Source organism: Arvicola amphibius, chromosome 9 (genome assembly GCF_903992535.2).
Source record: "Arvicola amphibius chromosome 9, mArvAmp1.2, whole genome shotgun sequence".
NCBI lineage: Eukaryota > Metazoa > Chordata > Mammalia > Rodentia > Cricetidae > Arvicola > Arvicola amphibius.
The window spans coordinates 63,543,437-63,558,972 of NC_052055.2; the positions used below are offsets into that span (position 1 = coordinate 63,543,437).

A 15,536-nucleotide genomic window follows, 5' to 3' on the forward strand; every position below is an offset into this window, starting at 1 on the left:
CAATAGGCAGAGGAACAGCACCGCCCTCCAGCACAGGCCTTGGCAGAGGACAAGGGGGAGGGTTGGGAGGCAAGAGTGGCGGACACCACCCAAAGCAGCCTCCAGCTCCAGAGGCTCCAGGTGAGGTCTGAGCCCTGGAAGCAGAGGCCACAAAAGGTGCAGGTAGCTGGGTAACTACCAGGGCTTCAGGTGGGGCGTGAGGGGGCTCCTGAGACATTCTGGGGACTTGGGGGGTTCCTAGGCCTTCCTGGGAGCATGGGGGATCTTCTCCAGACATGGGAGGCTCCTGAGGGCATGGGGGGCTTCTGGACCTCCCTGGGGACATAGGGGCCTCTTGGTGGCATGAGGGACCTTTCTGGGGGAATGAGGAGCTCCTGGGCACCTCTTATCCCAGCAAAGTCCCTGGCAGGGCCGGTGTGCCAGCCCTAGGCTCTCCCTGGGTCTGGTGCTGACTCAGGTGGAGAAAGAAGATCTGTCCTGGCAGGTACAGTTTATCCCGTAGCCTCCCCGGGTGCCATGGCGTCCCCCAGGACTGACATACAGGCAGTGGTCATGGAGAGGCACAGGATGGGTGAATGTCCTGTGTGGGAGGAGGCGACAGGACAGCTAGTTTATGTGGACATCCACGCGCAGACTGTGTGCCGCTGGAGCCCACACAGTGGGCAGGTGCAGGCAGTGAGCCTGGGTGAGTAAAGGCAAAGGCTGTGGGGGGATTCTAGAAGGAGTGGCAAGGGGTATGAGCGGAGGAGATTGGGGAGTGCTGGGAGGAGACCACTGGGTGGGGAGTGAGAGCAACAGGTTGTGGAAGGGGAGAGGAGAGTGCTGGGCCATGGGGGGTGCCCTCCCCAGCATGCCAGTGCAAGCGGTGCACCTGGCTGAGTGAGAGACACAGGTGCAGCTGGGGGAGCAGCGCTGGGTCTCAGGGTGGGGAGGAGTCCTGGGCCTTGGGTGAAAGCCCTAGGCCCTGTGGGGAGCCCTGGGAGGTGGAGCTGCTGACCCCTGACCCATCTCGTCCATGTCCACTAGCCCTCTGTCCCCTCACCCACCCCGTCCGAGACTGCTCACCCACCCAGTCCGTGGCTGCCCACCCTCTGCCCCCTAGGACACCGCGTGGGCTGCGTGGCCCTGCGCGGCCGGAAAAAGGGCAGCTATGTGGTGGCCGCTGGCACCTGCCTGGGCCTCCTGGACTGGGATTCGCAGCAGGTGACATGGGTGGCACAGCTGGACAGACACAGGCCACACAACCGGTTCAATGATGGCAAGGCTGACCCCGCGGGGAGGTTCGTGGCAGGTGGGCACCGAAGGGACTGCGGCCACATGGTCACGAAGGTTGTGGTGGGGGTGGGGTGCGGAGGGCTCCGAATCCAGGTGCTTCTTTAAGGAGACCGGGGATCCTGTTGCCCTGCCCCGCCCTCTTCCCCTCCCTACCCTCACCCCTCTTGGGCAAACACACCCAACTCCCACTGAGACCCCGGGACACCCGGTCACCCAGACGGACCCCAGAGCTCAGTACCCCAGGACTCACCAGGGCTCAGTACCCCAAGGCTCACTAGACCAGGGCTCAGTACCCCAAGGCTCAGTACCGCAGGGCTTAGTACCGCAGAGCTCAGTACCCCAAGGTTCAGGATACCAGGCCTCAGTTCCCCAAGGCTTAGTACTGCATTCAGTACCTCAGGGCTCAGTAGCGACAGACTTGCAGACTGACTGGAGCCTGAGAGGAACACCTGAGTGTCAATAAGGGCCCCACCCACGTGCCCAGGACTGAGAAGGAAACATTGGGCGCAGAGTTGGGGTCGCAAACCCCCAACGGCCCGGGGAGGGTGCTTCCCGCACCTTCCAGCTCCCAGTGACCATGCTGTACTTGGCTGGTGGCCCTGGCCCTCCATCTCTGAGGTCTCCTCTGCTGTCTGTCACATCATTGTCACCCAGAGTTCGTGGCGGGGGGGCGGAGGGGGGGCGTTCAAAGGTTTCTGCCTTCTGCTCTCTGCCCCCTGCAGGCACCATGCCCGAGCCCTCTGCACCCGATGTGTGGGAGCCAGCCCAGGGCTCGCTGTACTCACTGCAGGGGAACCACTCGGTGCTATGCCTGGCCGACCGGCTTGGCATCCCCAACGGGCTGGACTGGTCTACTGACCACCGCACCTTCTACCACGTGGACAGCCTGGACTACGCGGTGCACGCATATGACTATGACATGCAGGCCGGCACCATCAGTGAGCGCAGAGTCCACGCGGGACTCACTCCGGAGACAGGGAGGCAGACCTGGGGACAGACCGTGGGACTCAGGGAACAGATCACAGAACTCGGGGTACAGATCGCGGGATTTGGGGTACAGATCGCGGGACTCGAGGACAGACCGCGGGACTCGAGGACAGACCACGGGACTCAGGAACAGACTGATGGGAGGGGCTATGTCACAGGTGTCCCTGTGTCCCTGTGCCCATGGCCCCAGACAGTCCTGTAGAGGGGCCTCTCTTTCCCTGAGTGGCCATGCATGCGTGTCCCTGTCTCACAGAGAACCGCCGACTTGTGTACCAGCTGCCGCGGGGTCGGGCCATGCCCGACGGTCTGTGCGTGGACAGCGCAGGGACACTGTGGGTGGCCTGTATCGATGGCGGTAAGGTCATCCAAGTGGACCCGCAGACAGGTGCGTGACGTCAGGAGCCATACAGTCCTGGGAAAGGTCACGGTGTGTGGTCCAGTGCTTTGCAAGGTGTTTCTGGGCATGATGGGGTCACCTGCGTGGGTCTTTGGCGTGGCAGCGTCATTGTGTGTGAACCCTGGGCGTGGCAGGGTCAGGGTGCAAGGTTCAGATAGGACGCGTCCTACCCTCCATCCTGAGTGGGAGTGTAGGGTGAGGACGTCAGGGTTACAAGCCCCCACGGACCTGGTAGGGTCCTTCCTTCCTGTCTGATGAGCTCCAGGGGCTCGAGATGTCCTAGGTTTGCGACCTCATCCCTTTTCCCTGAGATCTTCCACTCTCACCCTCCCAGAGACCCCTGTCTTGAGGATTTGGGGGGATTATGGGCAGCTGCATGGGTGGGCAGTGAAGACGGAGGGTGGGGGAGAGGGGGCAAGGGCGAGGTAAAGATGGATGGGAAGAGCTTTGAAGATGGGGAGGGACAGTGAAGACGGAGGCGGGGGAGAGGTGTTGGGGAGGGGACGATGAAGAGGGAAGTGAAGTAGAGCGGGGAAGGGGGGAGGGCAGCGGCGGGGCTGTCCGGGTGCCAGGGTGCGAGCATTGCCGGTGACCCGGGTTCTCCCTCTGCTTGCTTGCAGGCTCCTGTCTGCCCGCACCGTGAACCTGTCTGTGTGTGGATGGGGGCAATGAAGACGGGGTGGGAGTGAGGAGGGAGGGCAGAGGGACAAGGGGCTGTCCTGGAGCATGGCGGCCGACCTGGGTCCTCCTCTGCCCACAGGCTTCTGTCTGCGCACCTTGGACCTGCCAGTGTCCAGGGTCACTTCCTGCTGCTTCGGGGGCCCCGACTATGCGGAACTGTACGTGACTTCGGCGGCCGACGGGCTGAGCCCTGAGCAGCTGCAGCAGGAGCCCCAGGCGGGACACGTGTTCAAGGTGAGGGTTAGCTCCGTGGGGGCAAGTCCCGTATGTGGGGAAACCCCATGGGAGGGGAGCCCCGTGGGTGCACAACCCGATGGGAAGGGAGCCCCGTGGGAGGGCAGAGAGAGGGAGCCTGTCACGGAAGAGGAGGATCTTGTGTCATAGATGCCCCCATAGCTGCAGCGGGTGGGTCTCCCGACCCACGTGTCCTCCGACCTGACCTCCGTCTTCTGCTCTGTACCTACCTTCCCTTTCCCTTGCAGGTCTCGGGCCTGGGCATTTGCGGACGCCCGTGCTTTCCCTTCGTGGGCTGAGGTCTCAGGCACGTGCAACTGTGCCTCCCAGAAGGGTTCGGAAAGTGCTTGATGCTCCAATGCGGGACCGGTGACACGCTCACCCCATCTACTGCAACCTCGGTGTAACCTTCCAGGAACGGACTCCTCCTCCCCTTCATAACCTTAAACGCTGCTGTAATGTAAACTGACGTGTGTGTTTATGTGCATGTTCATGTGGGTGCGGAAGTAGCGTCACAGGTGGCCGCGGGTCCTGGCTGCCAACTCTGTAATGCGTGGTGATGCACAAGGACTCTGTAGTGCGTGGTTATGCACATGCAAAGCCCTTTCATGACCTGCACACTGGTGCACTCACCCAGGCGGAGGTGTGGCCTCCATGGCCTATGCACACACGTCACAGGTGGGCAGGAGACCCACATGTCTTCAGGTAGTTCTGTAGGGGATGGGTGGGAGCGTCAAATGAGCAGCAGCCTGGAGCCTCATCTGGACCTCCCGCACGCTCACATATTACACACACATGCTGACATACACACAGACTTACAAGCACATGCATACACGGGCACACATGGGCTTGTGCAAGCAGACATACACTCTTACATAGATACTCTCATCTGTGCACACAAACAGGCACGCACAGGCATGCACACATGCAGACACATTATACATGCACATAGGCGCTTGTACACATGCCCACTTTCCCAGGTGCCCACATTCATACTCTCATGTGTGCACACCCAGACTCACTGGTTCAGACCTGTCCCATGGCAAACAGGAGTTCTGGGCTAGGGTCGCCTGTGTCTATGGCCCTCACTTGTGTGTCAAGCTATATCATGCTAGCCGAACAGGCCCTCCTCCCTCCCCCTTTTCCCCTCCTCTCCCTCTCTGCTCCCTCCCTGGCTCCCACCTCACTCTCAAGGAGCCTTTGTTAGTCCCAGTGCTACAATCTCAATTATGTTTATGGCCCTGCACATCCTAATTACAGCACAAAAGAGAAATTAGCGTAGATCACACATGCCACACCCATGAGCCTGTGTGTCAAGGCCTGACCTGGATTCTAGGCCCAAGTGATTGAGCAACTTCATGGTTTCCTGTAAACCCTGGGACAGGGCCACTTAGCCTGTCTTGAAATGCAGCCCATGGAGCCCAGCAGCAGTGTCACGGGGTAGGGGAGGGAACATGGGTGTCCTGGGGGTCTCCCAACCGCCATAGGGTGGACAGTGTCACAGGAAGTCTCTCACCCAAGGGGCAGCTGTCAGGTATTGTACATATTTCTAGTGATTGACCCTGCAGGGCAGGGTCCTTGTGTCTAGACCTGGAACTCCCACTTCTTTGCTGAATAATTAGAAGAATTTTACAGTTGGAAGAAAAACGTGAGAGAAATTTGTCAGTTTCACAGTAGCAAACACATCTGAGAGGTGTAGGGAGGGGTTAGGGTACAGAAAGGAGTACAGGGAGGAGTGTAGGGTACAGGGAGGAGTGCAAACAGGGATGTAGGGAGTGGTTTGGAGAGGGGTGTAGGGTGCAGGGAGTGTAGGGAAGGGTGTAATGGGAGGGGAGGGGTACAGGGAAGGATGTAGGGAGTGGTGTGGAAAGGGGTATAGGGTGCAGGGAGAGGTACGGGGAGGGGTGTAGGGTGCAGGGACAGGGTGTACAAAGTGAGAAGTGCACAGGCCTCACCTCAACATGCCGCTTTTGTTCCTAGGGGTTTCACAATTCTGACCAGACAGGAATAGACATAGGTGGGTCCTTCCTGTTCTGCCTGTTCAGGGCGGTTCGGATACTCAGCAAGGTGACACAGAGTACACAGGAGAATACTCAGAAGGGTACTCAGAACAGTGAGGCTGTTAGTACCCAGGAGGACTTAGATACCAGCACTGCACAGATCTTCAGCCTTTTTACTTTTCAGTCAGCATTTACTACCTGTGATGTGTTGTGTTTCTGATTAAACGGGTCTGGGAAGCCCGTGCTGGGGGGGAGACTCTTGTGCAGTGGGAGGTCCATGCTGTGGGCTGTGAGGGAGACTCTTACTGCGGTAGGGAGTCATATCTGTGGGGGAACTGATTGGCTCCAGTCTAGGGAACTTCCCCCTCTGCTGTTAGGCCACCTTGGGGCCTAGGACAAAAATGGAGTTGGTTTTGTCCCTTCCACTGTGGGGGGGGAAGACTCTTCCGAACTACGGGAAGAACTGTTGCTTCACCGTCATGTGGGGCAATTTCAGCCCCCTCCCCCGCATTTCAAGTTTACCATGGGCAGACCCTTGGTCCCACCCTGTGCTCCTGTGGCCCCCTGAATTCCCTGGGCTGTAGGTACCAAGCAACCTCCTCCCCTCCCCTCCCTTCCTCTCCCCTTCCCTAGGACTTGGCAAGCAGGCAACCTCAGTCCCCTTCTGGGGTCAGGGTGAGGTCACCCGAGGGCAGCAGGATGAGGTACAACCCTACAGGACCCCAGAACACATGGAACAGGGCCATTGATATGTTCTGAATGTTCTAAGATCACCTAAGGGGAGCCCCTCAGGGACACCCATGAAGTGTCCTGGGGGTTCTAAGAGCCCTCAATAACACCTGTAACGTCTTCTGGAGGTTCTAAGAGCACCTGAGGGTAGCCCTTCAGGGATACCCGTGATATGTTCTGGATGTTCTAAACCTGCACGTGGGTGGGTGGGGCAGGGGTGCAGGTAGAGCCCAAAGGGGAGGAGCGGACTGGACTCCTAGGACCTGCTGCACAGACAGCACAGACACCCATCTGTCAGGCGGGGAGGGGGTGACTGTGGCCATGAGACCAGATGTTTGAGACCAGGACCATGGGACTTCGAGGTGGAGAAAGCCAGGGGAGGGGAGGGCAGGAAACAAGAGGGGAGGGATAGGGAAGGCAGGGAATGGAAGGGGAGGAGAGGGGAGGGGAGAGATGGGGAGGGCAGGGAATGGAAGGGCAGGAGAGAGGAGGGGAGAGCAGATTGAGTGGTGCTCAGCAATGTCCCTGAAGAGGCTGTTGGAAGGGGCCCTGACTACTGGTCGGTTGAGGATGCAGTGGTTCCTGAGCAGAGAGGCAGGTCCGGCCTTGTCACATCCATCACATGGAAGGAGGAACAGGGCCAAAGTGCAGATTGAACACCCACTGTGCAGTTGGGATTGCAACACTGGCTGTTTGTTCCCTGGGGCAGCTGGGGCAGTGCCCAGCAGGTCTCCCCGCCTCATGTCCCTCCTTGTTTCTATCACCCCTTAAGGCAGCCTGTGTGGCCATCCCTTGCTCACCTCTCCCTCCTCCGGACAAGAGCCTCCCAAAGCCCTGTCACCCTCACCCCTCCCTCCAGATGAGCAAGTCACTGACTGCAGGTGGCTGGAGACTAACAGGTACCCAGTGCAGAGCTTGGTGAGTGACAAGTGACACAGGGTGTCCTGAGGACACTGGCTGCCATGACTTGGTCATCCCCCACTCCTGGATGTCTTTCCCTGACTTGGTGTCCCCCAGTTACTTTGGTATCCATGAAACTACCTCTGTGCCTCCCAAATGACCTCAATGCTCCCCCACTTACTCGGTGTTCCCCCCTCGCTGCATCTGTATCTCCCAACTACCTTGGCTGCTTCCCTTCCGCCAACATAGAAAGTGTGTCCACCCGCAGCTACCTAGATGCTCCCCTCCACCCCCCCCCCTTTGTGTTCCCCCTTCTGGGTGTCTCCTGCCTGCAACGTGTCACCCAGGCTAATTCATTGTCACCTAACTGTCCGCACGTCCCCTACTACCTCCCTGTACCGCCCCCCCCCCCCATTCCCCACCCCCGCCTGCCTCCGTGTCCCCAGGCTACTTCGTTGTCTCCCCCCGCCCCCATTATCCCCATCTGCGTCAATGTTCTTCCTGGCTGCCTTCTGTCATGCAAACTGCCTCGGTGTTCCTCCTTCTGATTACCCTGGTGTCCTCCTGCCTGCATCTGATTCAATGTCCCTCCAGCTGCTCTGTATCCCCTGACTACTCAGTGCTTCCCTCTCTCCACTCCACATCTTGCTCCCAAGTCCCGCTGGTCTGGCCCTTCTGTATTGGCCTGGAGGGCCTCCGGAGTAGTTTCACACCCAGTACCATACCAGTTCCATCTGGGGTAGAAAGGTAGAGCCAGTCCTAGTGGTTCAGTCGCCTGAACAACCCCCAAGCCCGAGGAGCCGGCTCACCAGACAGACAGACAGGGGCTGAAGGGGTGGGGGTGGGGGCGGGTACCCCTGGCTCAGGGCAGAAGAATGCAGGGACCTTTCCTTCACACAGTAGGCACACAACTATGTCCTGACTGTGTGTTGTCACCAGGGCTACGCCCCTGCGGGGACCTTCCTTGCACAAAGTAGGCCACAGCCCCGAGGAATTGTTCCTGTACACAGTAGGCACACAAATATGTCCTGAGTGTGCATATCGTAATCACAGCAGCCACACCCTCGCGGGGACCGACTAGCCTGGTGTCCTCCCTCAAGTCCATTCTGCTAGTGAAGATCCAGGGAAGACAAGGAGAGGACCGGCCTCAGGTCAGTGACTGAGCGGTGAGGCAGGGGTGGCTGTCGGGGGTGGGGACACGGGGAAAGGTGTTACATGTGAGAGAGCAGGGATTCTGTGATCCAGGGAGCCACATGGGGGGGGGGGACTTCCCGGGACGCAGGGGGTCCAACCTTACCCCTCCAAATGTAACATGTCCACAATGGATGTCCTCTGTCCTGAACTTCACGGTTCTGCCCACCAAAGAGGGCACAGGGGCCTTAGTGGGGGGGGGGGGGGAGACCGGTGTGGGGGGGTTCAGCCTTTAGTGTCCTTACCTGGTAAACTGAGACAGGGCGGGTGGGGGCAGTACACCCTGTATAGTGTGACAACATCTCCTTCTACAGAAAGGAAACTGAGGCGCAGTTCAACCGGGCTCACACACACTTGCCCTGTTCCCCTGAAGCTGGGACCCTATGGATGGCCAGCCGAGCTGCAGCCATGCAGACTGGATGTCACAGTTGTGTCCGCGGCTGTGGGATGTCCCCCTGCACCACCTGTCCATCCCAGGTAAGGGTAGGCCTCGCGGAAGGGATGGGGAGGATAAGAAAAGGCCACGCGGGGAGGGGCGGTCTCACCGGGAGGAGGGAGGACCCATGGGGTAAGGGCTGACCCACGCAGGGACGAACCTGGCTGACTCTGTGCCCTGAAGAGAAGAGGATCCTTCATAATGACTAGAAAGGGGATCTGAAGGCTGACATCAGGACAGGAAAGGGAACCAGGAGGATGACATCAGGACGGGAAAGAGGACCGCGAGACGAGGTCTTCACGCGTGGACGTTGACACACGGTGGTCTGGGCGATGCTCCACTCTCAGGGCGAGCTTCTGTGTCCCTGCGGTGTCCTCCATAGCGCGAATGGAGCACGTGCAGGTGTCTGGAAGCCTTTGAGTCCTCAGAGATTCAGACAAGAGGCCCTGGAGGCAGGAATCATGCACTTGTGCCCCACGACAGAAGGGGTAGCCCCCAATGAAGTTTCTAGGAGGGTGAAGGAGCTGGGGGGGGGGGGACATGAGCGGGACACGGGAAGCCAGATACAAGGCCCTCTGACCTGCGTGGGTGGTCGTGGGTAAAGAGGAGTTGTGGAGAAGGAGAACAGACAGACAGAAAGACAAAGCCCTAGAGGGACTCCGTGCAGCCCTTAGGATTGGCACAAGAGTGTGTGGGCTTTGAAGTGCGTCTGTCCTCAGGGAGCCATGACACCATGACATACTGCCTGAGCAGGAAGTCCCCAATCTCCGGATCAGAGTCTCGGCTGCTGCACCTACTGGGGCAGGTCGCTCCCTGCATTATGGGGCCCATGGTGTTGAGATGGTCAGTGACACAGGTGAGTGGGGCGTGAGAGAGGGCCCAGGCAGGATGTGATGGACAGGGCGAAGGGGGACAGGGTGGAGAATGGAATGGGACTGAGTCCAGGTTGCGGGATTAGGGTCCTGGTGATGGGTAGGGGGTAGGGAGGGAACTGAGAGCCTCTGGGGCAGGTGATATATAAACAGGGGGAGGGGACTGTGAGTCCCGGGGTTCTGGTTTTGGGTGTCCTGGGGTGCTGTGCAAGGTGGTCACGATGACACCCCGGGAACGAACCCCAACCTGCTCTCTGCCCCAGACCCTGGACGTGAAGCAGCAGCTGGACGCAGGGGTGAGGTACCTGGATCTGCGGATTGCGCACATGCAAGGCGGCTCTGAGAAGAATCTGCACTTTGAACACATGATCTACACCACTGCGTTGGTGGAGGTGGGGGTGAAGACCAGGAGAAGGGGAATTGGGGGAGGGGCGGAGACTAATGTACGTCATCATGTGTCCCTTTGACATCCCCAGGACACCCTGACAGAGATCTCTGAGTGGCTGGAGTCGCACCCCCATGAGGTCATCATCCTGGCCTGCAGAAACTTTGAGGGGATGACAGGAGACTTGCATGAGTACCTCATAGACTGCATCAAGAATATCTTTGGTGACTCTCTGTGTCCGCGCGGGGTGAGAAGGATTGTGAGGATTGTGGTGAGGGTGAGGAAGGCGTGGGCACGTGGGGGTTGGGTGAAGAGAGAAGGCATGGGCACATGCAGTAAGAAATCCGTGGCCACCCAGGACATGGGTGCGTGGCCTCGAGGGTGCGTGGGCCCTTAGCTGTCCAATCCTCAGTTTCACTCAACTTGTTCCTCACTCCCATGCAGGACATCCCTACACTGCGGCAGCTGTGGGCGCATGACCAGCAGGTGATTGTGTCCTATGAAGATGAGACCTGTGTGGGTCACCACGCGGAGCTGTGGCCTGGGATCCCTTACTGGTGGGGGAACCAGGTGAAGTCCCAGGCGCTGCTGCAGTACTTGGAGACCATGAGGAGCTGCGGTCGCCCAGGTGCCACCTGGGACATAGCTGGAGGGGCACTGATGTCACTTGTCAGTCAGATAGGGGTGGGGGTCTGTGAGGATGTCACCTGTCAGTCACACACTGTGATGTCACCCCACCCTTCCCCCTTCCCCTGCAGGAGGCCTTTTTGTGGCTGGCATCAACCTCACAGAAAACCTGCCCTATGTTCTCTCGCACCCATCCGGGTCCCTGGAGATGCTGACAAGGCCCAACCTTCGGCTCCTAATGGCGTGGGTGCGAGCACAGCAGCCAGGGCCCGGATCAGGCTGTACCAACATCATCGCTGGGGACTTCGTGGGCTCCAACAGCTTCGTGGGTGAAGTCATTGGGCTCAACCAGAAGCTGCTGCAGTGACTACAACAAGGGTGGGGTCAGGGTAATGGGGGTCACAGTCAAAAGGATCAGGGAGGCCAGGGTCAGTGATCTGTTCTGTCATCCCCTAGAAAAACCTGAGGCCCATATGAGTCAGTCTGTGCCATATCCTGGTCACTTCTGGTCATTAGGACCTAAGTACCAGGACATCTCTTGTCATACTCCATTGTCCATGGAGGTCACATGACCTGCATCACCTGGCACGAGGTGCCTCTGTTCATTAAAACATTCAGAAGCCAAACGTGTGCAGCAGTGTGTTTATCTCTTATAGCCCAGGCTAGACTTTCATGGGAAAATTTTTGCAGCATCTCCCATAGCCCAGCTAGGACTGGCTCAGCCTTCCTACCCCAGACAGAGGGCAGAGCTCCCAGCGGAGCTGGTATGGCCTGGATGGAGCTGACTCCACTGGGTATGAAACCACTCGGGAGGCCCTCCAGGCTGGTGTCTGAGATACAGAAGGGGACAGAGGCAGCCGGGGCTTGAGGGCAAGATACAGAGTGTGGGGGGAGCACTGAGTAGTCAGGGGACACAGAGCAGCTGGAGGGACATTGAATCAGATGCAGGCAGGAGGACACCAGGGTAAACAAAAGGAGGAACACCAAGGCAGTTTGCATTTTTGCAGTGTCTCTTGTAGCCCAGGCTAGACTCTTATGGGGAAGATGCAGGGGACAGCCTTGGACTCTGATCCTCTGGCCTCAGTTTACACAGGGCTAGGACACTGGGAACCCCAAATCCTAAGCCACAAGTACCATAGCTGTAGAAGGAGCTGCAGGCAGGTCTGCTTTTTGTCCCGCCCGGCTCCCACAATAATTACACAGAAACTATATTCATTCAAACACTGCTTGGCCCATTATCTCTAGCCTCTTATTGGATAACTTTCACATCTTGATTAACCCATTTCTAATAATCTGTGTAGCACCACGAGGTGGTGGCTTACCAGGAAAGATTCTAGCCTACATCTGTCTCGGGTCGAAGAATCATGGCGACTGACTCACTGCCTTCTTCCCAGCATTCTGTTCTGTCTACCCCACCTACCTATGTTCTGGCTTATCAGGCCAAGCAGTTTTCTTTATTAATTAACAAATGAAAGTAACACATAGACAGATGACCCTCCTACATCATTTCCCCCTTTTCTGTTTAAACAAAAAAGAAAGGATTTAACTTTAACATAGTAAAATTACATATAACAAAACAGTTATCAAGCAAGAATTACAGTTACAATATTTATATCTACTTTATCTTTTATAATAACTAAGGAAAACTATAACTATCTATTTATTCTTTAATTCCATCAAAGACTCCAGAAGGATATGATATTACCTAAGTAAACAAGAAATAAGCAACTTCCAAAACTCTAGAAATGACAGAGACATCTCACTGCCTGGACAGTCACCCAGTTTCTCTGAACCGTTGGGGCATCTATCTTCGGCCTTTCAGGCCCATAGTATCCAGCAGACATTTCCATGAAGAAGGAAAATTTAAAGACAGTTCAGTCACTTTTTTCTGTGTTCTGCAGAATGTCTCGCAAATTCTTTTATGAAACAGGAACTCCGAAAGACCATCTCACCTTTAGGCAAGTTCAGCAGTCCTCTCTCTGCGGGTTCTTTATGTCCAGTTCATACAACAGTCCAGGCAAGAGCAGTTTCTTGCCCAAATGGCTATCAAACTCCATAAGTAGCCTCTTCGATGCCCATCTTCCTCTTGAAGTAGCTTGTGCTGCCAGGAGCATACGTGTCTCATTGTCATGAAAAGCCCTAAGTTATTAAATGTAGTGTGGCGAGCAGCGGGCAGGCCTGTTTTTCGTCCCGCCCAGCTCCCACATGCTTAGCTTTACACCCAAAATAATTACACGGAAACTGTATTCTTTTAAATACTGCCTGGCCCATTATTTTCAGCCTCTTTCTCACATCTTGACTAACCCATATCTAATAATCTTTGTAACACCATGAGTGGTGTCTTACCGGGAAAGATTCAGCATATCTGACCTGGTGGCTGGCTTCATTGCATCTGGCATCTCTCTGAGGAGAGGCACGGTGGTCTGTCTAACTTAGGAGAGGCGTAGCATCTGACTGAGCCATCTACCTCACTTCCTTCTTCCTGTTCTGTCTACTCCGCCCACCTAAAGGCTGGCCAATCAAATGGGCCAGGCAGTTTCTTTATTAGCCAATGAAATCAACTCAAACAGAAGACTCTCCCACATTATTTCCCCTTTTTCTGTTTAAACAATAAAAGAAAGGCTTTAACTTTAAAATAGTAAAATTACATATAACAAAACAGTTATCAAGTAAGAATTACAGTTACAATATTTATATCTACTTTATCTTTTATCATAACAAAGGAAAACAACTATAACTATCTATCTATTCTTCTTCAGCTCCATCAAAGACTCCAGAGGACACAATATTACCTAAGTAAATAAGAAATATGCAATTTCCATATAACTCTAGAAATGATAGAGACATCTCGCTGCCTGGACAGTCACCCAAAGTTCTTTTGTATTGTTGGGGCATCTATCTTCGGCCTATAGGCCCACAGTATCCAGCAGAGTTTCCCATGAAGCAGGAAATTTCAAAGACAGTTCAGTCACTATCTGCTGTGTCCTGCAGAATGTCTCGCAGACTCTTTCATGAATCAGGAACCCAAAGAGATCATCTCACCTCTAGGCAAGTTCAGCAGTCCTCTCTCTGAGGGTTCTCTGTGTCCAGTTTATGCAATAGTCCAGGCAAGAGCAGTTTCTTGCCCAAATGGCTATCAAACTCCATAAGGAGCCTCTTCGATGCCCATCTTCCTCTTGAAGTAGATTGGTGCTGCCAGGAGCAGACATGTCTCATTGTCATGAAAAACCCTAAGTTATTAAGACATTTAAAATGCAATATTCTGTAGTCTTTGGAAGATATGAAGTATGCCTATCTAACTGAAATATATCTCTATATCTAGAAAATCTAACTAACATGACTACAAGCTTAACTATTATCAATGATTATTCATTAGCAACCTATATTTCCTAATTATACATTACATTTTTAAATGAACTACACAATCACAATACCTTAATCGTTATTAGAAATACATATACATATAACAAAATAGACCTTAAATTTCTATCAATAAGGCAAAATTTATACCAATGTAAATTATTCATATCTATATAATCTCCCCCTTTAAATGTAAAAGAACATTTATAAACAATATTTGGGAATATGGACGTAGTTATTTCTCTCCAAACTGCTTCCTGCTGAATGGGGACACTGTTAATCAGATCTTTCATGGTGTAACCTGTGTGCCAGGTTCATCTCAGTCATCAATTGGGTGAAGTAATTTTCTGAAGGCGTTCACAGCAACCTTTCAGGAGGGCGTGGTCTATCATACCATATTGGGATAGAAGCAATCCAACAGGTCTCATTTTCTGTAAAAATAAAAGAAGAATCTCTTTTCCAAAGTATCATATCCTTAGATCCAAATTCTAAAGTCAAGGTATTTTCAAGATATCTTTCTTGGATTAGTTCAGCAGCATTTGTAAACAAATATCTTTTAGCAGCTGTTGCTCCTTCCTCAGCATTCAAACAATTCAAAAAGAGCATAATAGCATACAGTATCAAGATTCTCTGTGTATTTTCCATCTTTGTGCGGCTTTATTTTAACCTCTATTTCGTTTATTTTACTTTTATTTTTTGAGACAGGTTCTCTGTATATCTTTGTCCTGGAATAACTCTGTAGACCAGGCTGTCCTTGAACTCTCAGAAATCCGTCTGTCTCTGCCTCCCCAGTGCTGGGATTAAAGGTGTGTGCTACAACACCTTGAACTCACAGAGATCTTTCCGTCTCTGCCTCCCAGGCATTCGGATTAAAGGTGTGTCCTGCCACACCTTGAAGTCACAGAGGTCAATCTACCTCTGCCTCCCAAGTGTTGGGATTAAAGGTGTATACCACCACAACAAACTACTTCCTTTTTCTTTCTTTCTTTCTCTTTTTTTTAACTGTAAGAACTTTAACTTTTAGCCTGCATGTATTTTTAACTCACTGCAAACCATTTAGAGGTTTTCTTTGTCTTTGAATCTCTCTTTACTGTATATCTCTCTTTTTCTGACCACACGAGTCTTTAATTTACCAAGCAATATAGGTAGGATTAAAGCCGTGGCTTTGACAGCTAGATCCAGCCCATTCCTTAGCTTTCCAGCCTCATGGCAGAGGTACCGGTTGTAGCCATGTTTATCACCACAACTCTGTGGCGGTTCAAGGTCCCTGCCAGCAAGCAAGCTGCAGCATTCTTCTCAAAGACCAACCACATTCAAATGCTCTGTACGTAGTCGGACCGCCTGCCCGAAAGAGTCAGAGTTTGCCCTGGCAGTACGGACCAGAATGCCAGCATTTTAAATGGCCCAGCTTTTTTCCTGCTATGGCTGAAAACAAACAAGCATGCAGTCAGCTTTTATCAAC

General features: G+C 54.2%; 2 protein-coding genes across 20 annotated transcripts; both read left to right on the top strand.

Moving 5' to 3' along the window:
* Positions 1-88: 88 nt before the first annotated feature.
* LOC119823243 (regucalcin-like) lies at positions 89-4,039 on the top strand. Of its 6 annotated transcripts, none has more exons than XM_038343135.1 (6): positions 89-156; positions 485-685; positions 1,103-1,291; positions 1,998-2,308; positions 2,516-2,942; positions 3,420-3,556. In XM_038343135.1, the coding sequence occupies exons 2-5, from the start codon at positions 517-519 to the stop codon at positions 2,912-2,914; spliced, it is 1,068 nt and encodes a 355-aa protein (XP_038199063.1). In that variant the 5' UTR covers positions 89-156; positions 485-516; the 3' UTR covers positions 2,915-2,942; positions 3,420-3,556. The 6 variants fall into 6 exon arrangements, 5 of the variants coding, with proteins under 5 accessions (XP_038199063.1, XP_041911637.1, XP_038199065.1 ...); XR_005286921.1 differs by adding an exon at positions 3,280-3,310 and having other exon boundaries at positions 132-685; positions 3,420-3,558; XM_038343138.1 differs by lacking the exon at positions 89-156 and adding an exon at positions 3,823-4,039 and having other exon boundaries at positions 239-685; positions 1,998-2,213; positions 2,516-2,647; positions 3,420-3,574.
* Positions 3,893-11,340, top strand: Plcxd1 (phosphatidylinositol specific phospholipase C X domain containing 1). Of its 14 annotated transcripts, none has more exons than XM_038343122.1 (9): positions 3,893-4,029; positions 7,076-7,202; positions 8,257-8,354; positions 8,768-8,871; positions 9,584-9,686; positions 9,966-10,094; positions 10,179-10,346; positions 10,532-10,715; positions 10,846-11,340. In XM_038343122.1, the coding sequence occupies exons 2-9, from the start codon at positions 7,163-7,165 to the stop codon at positions 11,079-11,081; spliced, it is 1,062 nt and encodes a 353-aa protein (XP_038199050.1). In that variant the 5' UTR covers positions 3,893-4,029; positions 7,076-7,162; the 3' UTR covers positions 11,082-11,340. The 14 variants fall into 14 exon arrangements, with proteins under 14 accessions (XP_038199050.1, XP_038199048.1, XP_038199049.1 ...); XM_038343120.2 differs by lacking the exon at positions 3,893-4,029 and adding an exon at positions 4,172-6,665; XM_038343121.2 differs by lacking the exon at positions 3,893-4,029 and adding an exon at positions 4,172-5,108.
* Positions 11,341-15,536: the final 4,196 nt, after the last annotated feature.

Excerpts from the sequence above, each read along its gene's own strand:
- LOC119823243 (XM_038343135.1), top strand. The coding sequence starts at position 517 with ATGGCGTCCCCCAGGACTGACATACAGGCAGTGGTCATGGAGAGGCAC. Across the intron at positions 686-1,102 it reads GGTGCAGGCAGTGAGCCTGG|GACACCGCGTGGGCTGCGTG; the intron begins GTGAGTAAAGGC and ends TCTGCCCCCTAG. Across the intron at positions 1,292-1,997 it reads CGCGGGGAGGTTCGTGGCAG|GCACCATGCCCGAGCCCTCT; the intron begins GTGGGCACCGAA and ends TGCCCCCTGCAG.
- Plcxd1 (XM_038343118.1), top strand. The coding sequence starts at position 6,926 with ATGGAAGGAGGAACAGGGCCAAAGTGCAGATTGAACACCCACTGTGCA. Across the intron at positions 8,872-9,583 it reads GCACCACCTGTCCATCCCAG|GAAGTCCCCAATCTCCGGAT; the intron begins GTAAGGGTAGGC and ends CTGCCTGAGCAG. Across the intron at positions 9,687-9,965 it reads TGAGATGGTCAGTGACACAG|ACCCTGGACGTGAAGCAGCA; the intron begins GTGAGTGGGGCG and ends TCTCTGCCCCAG.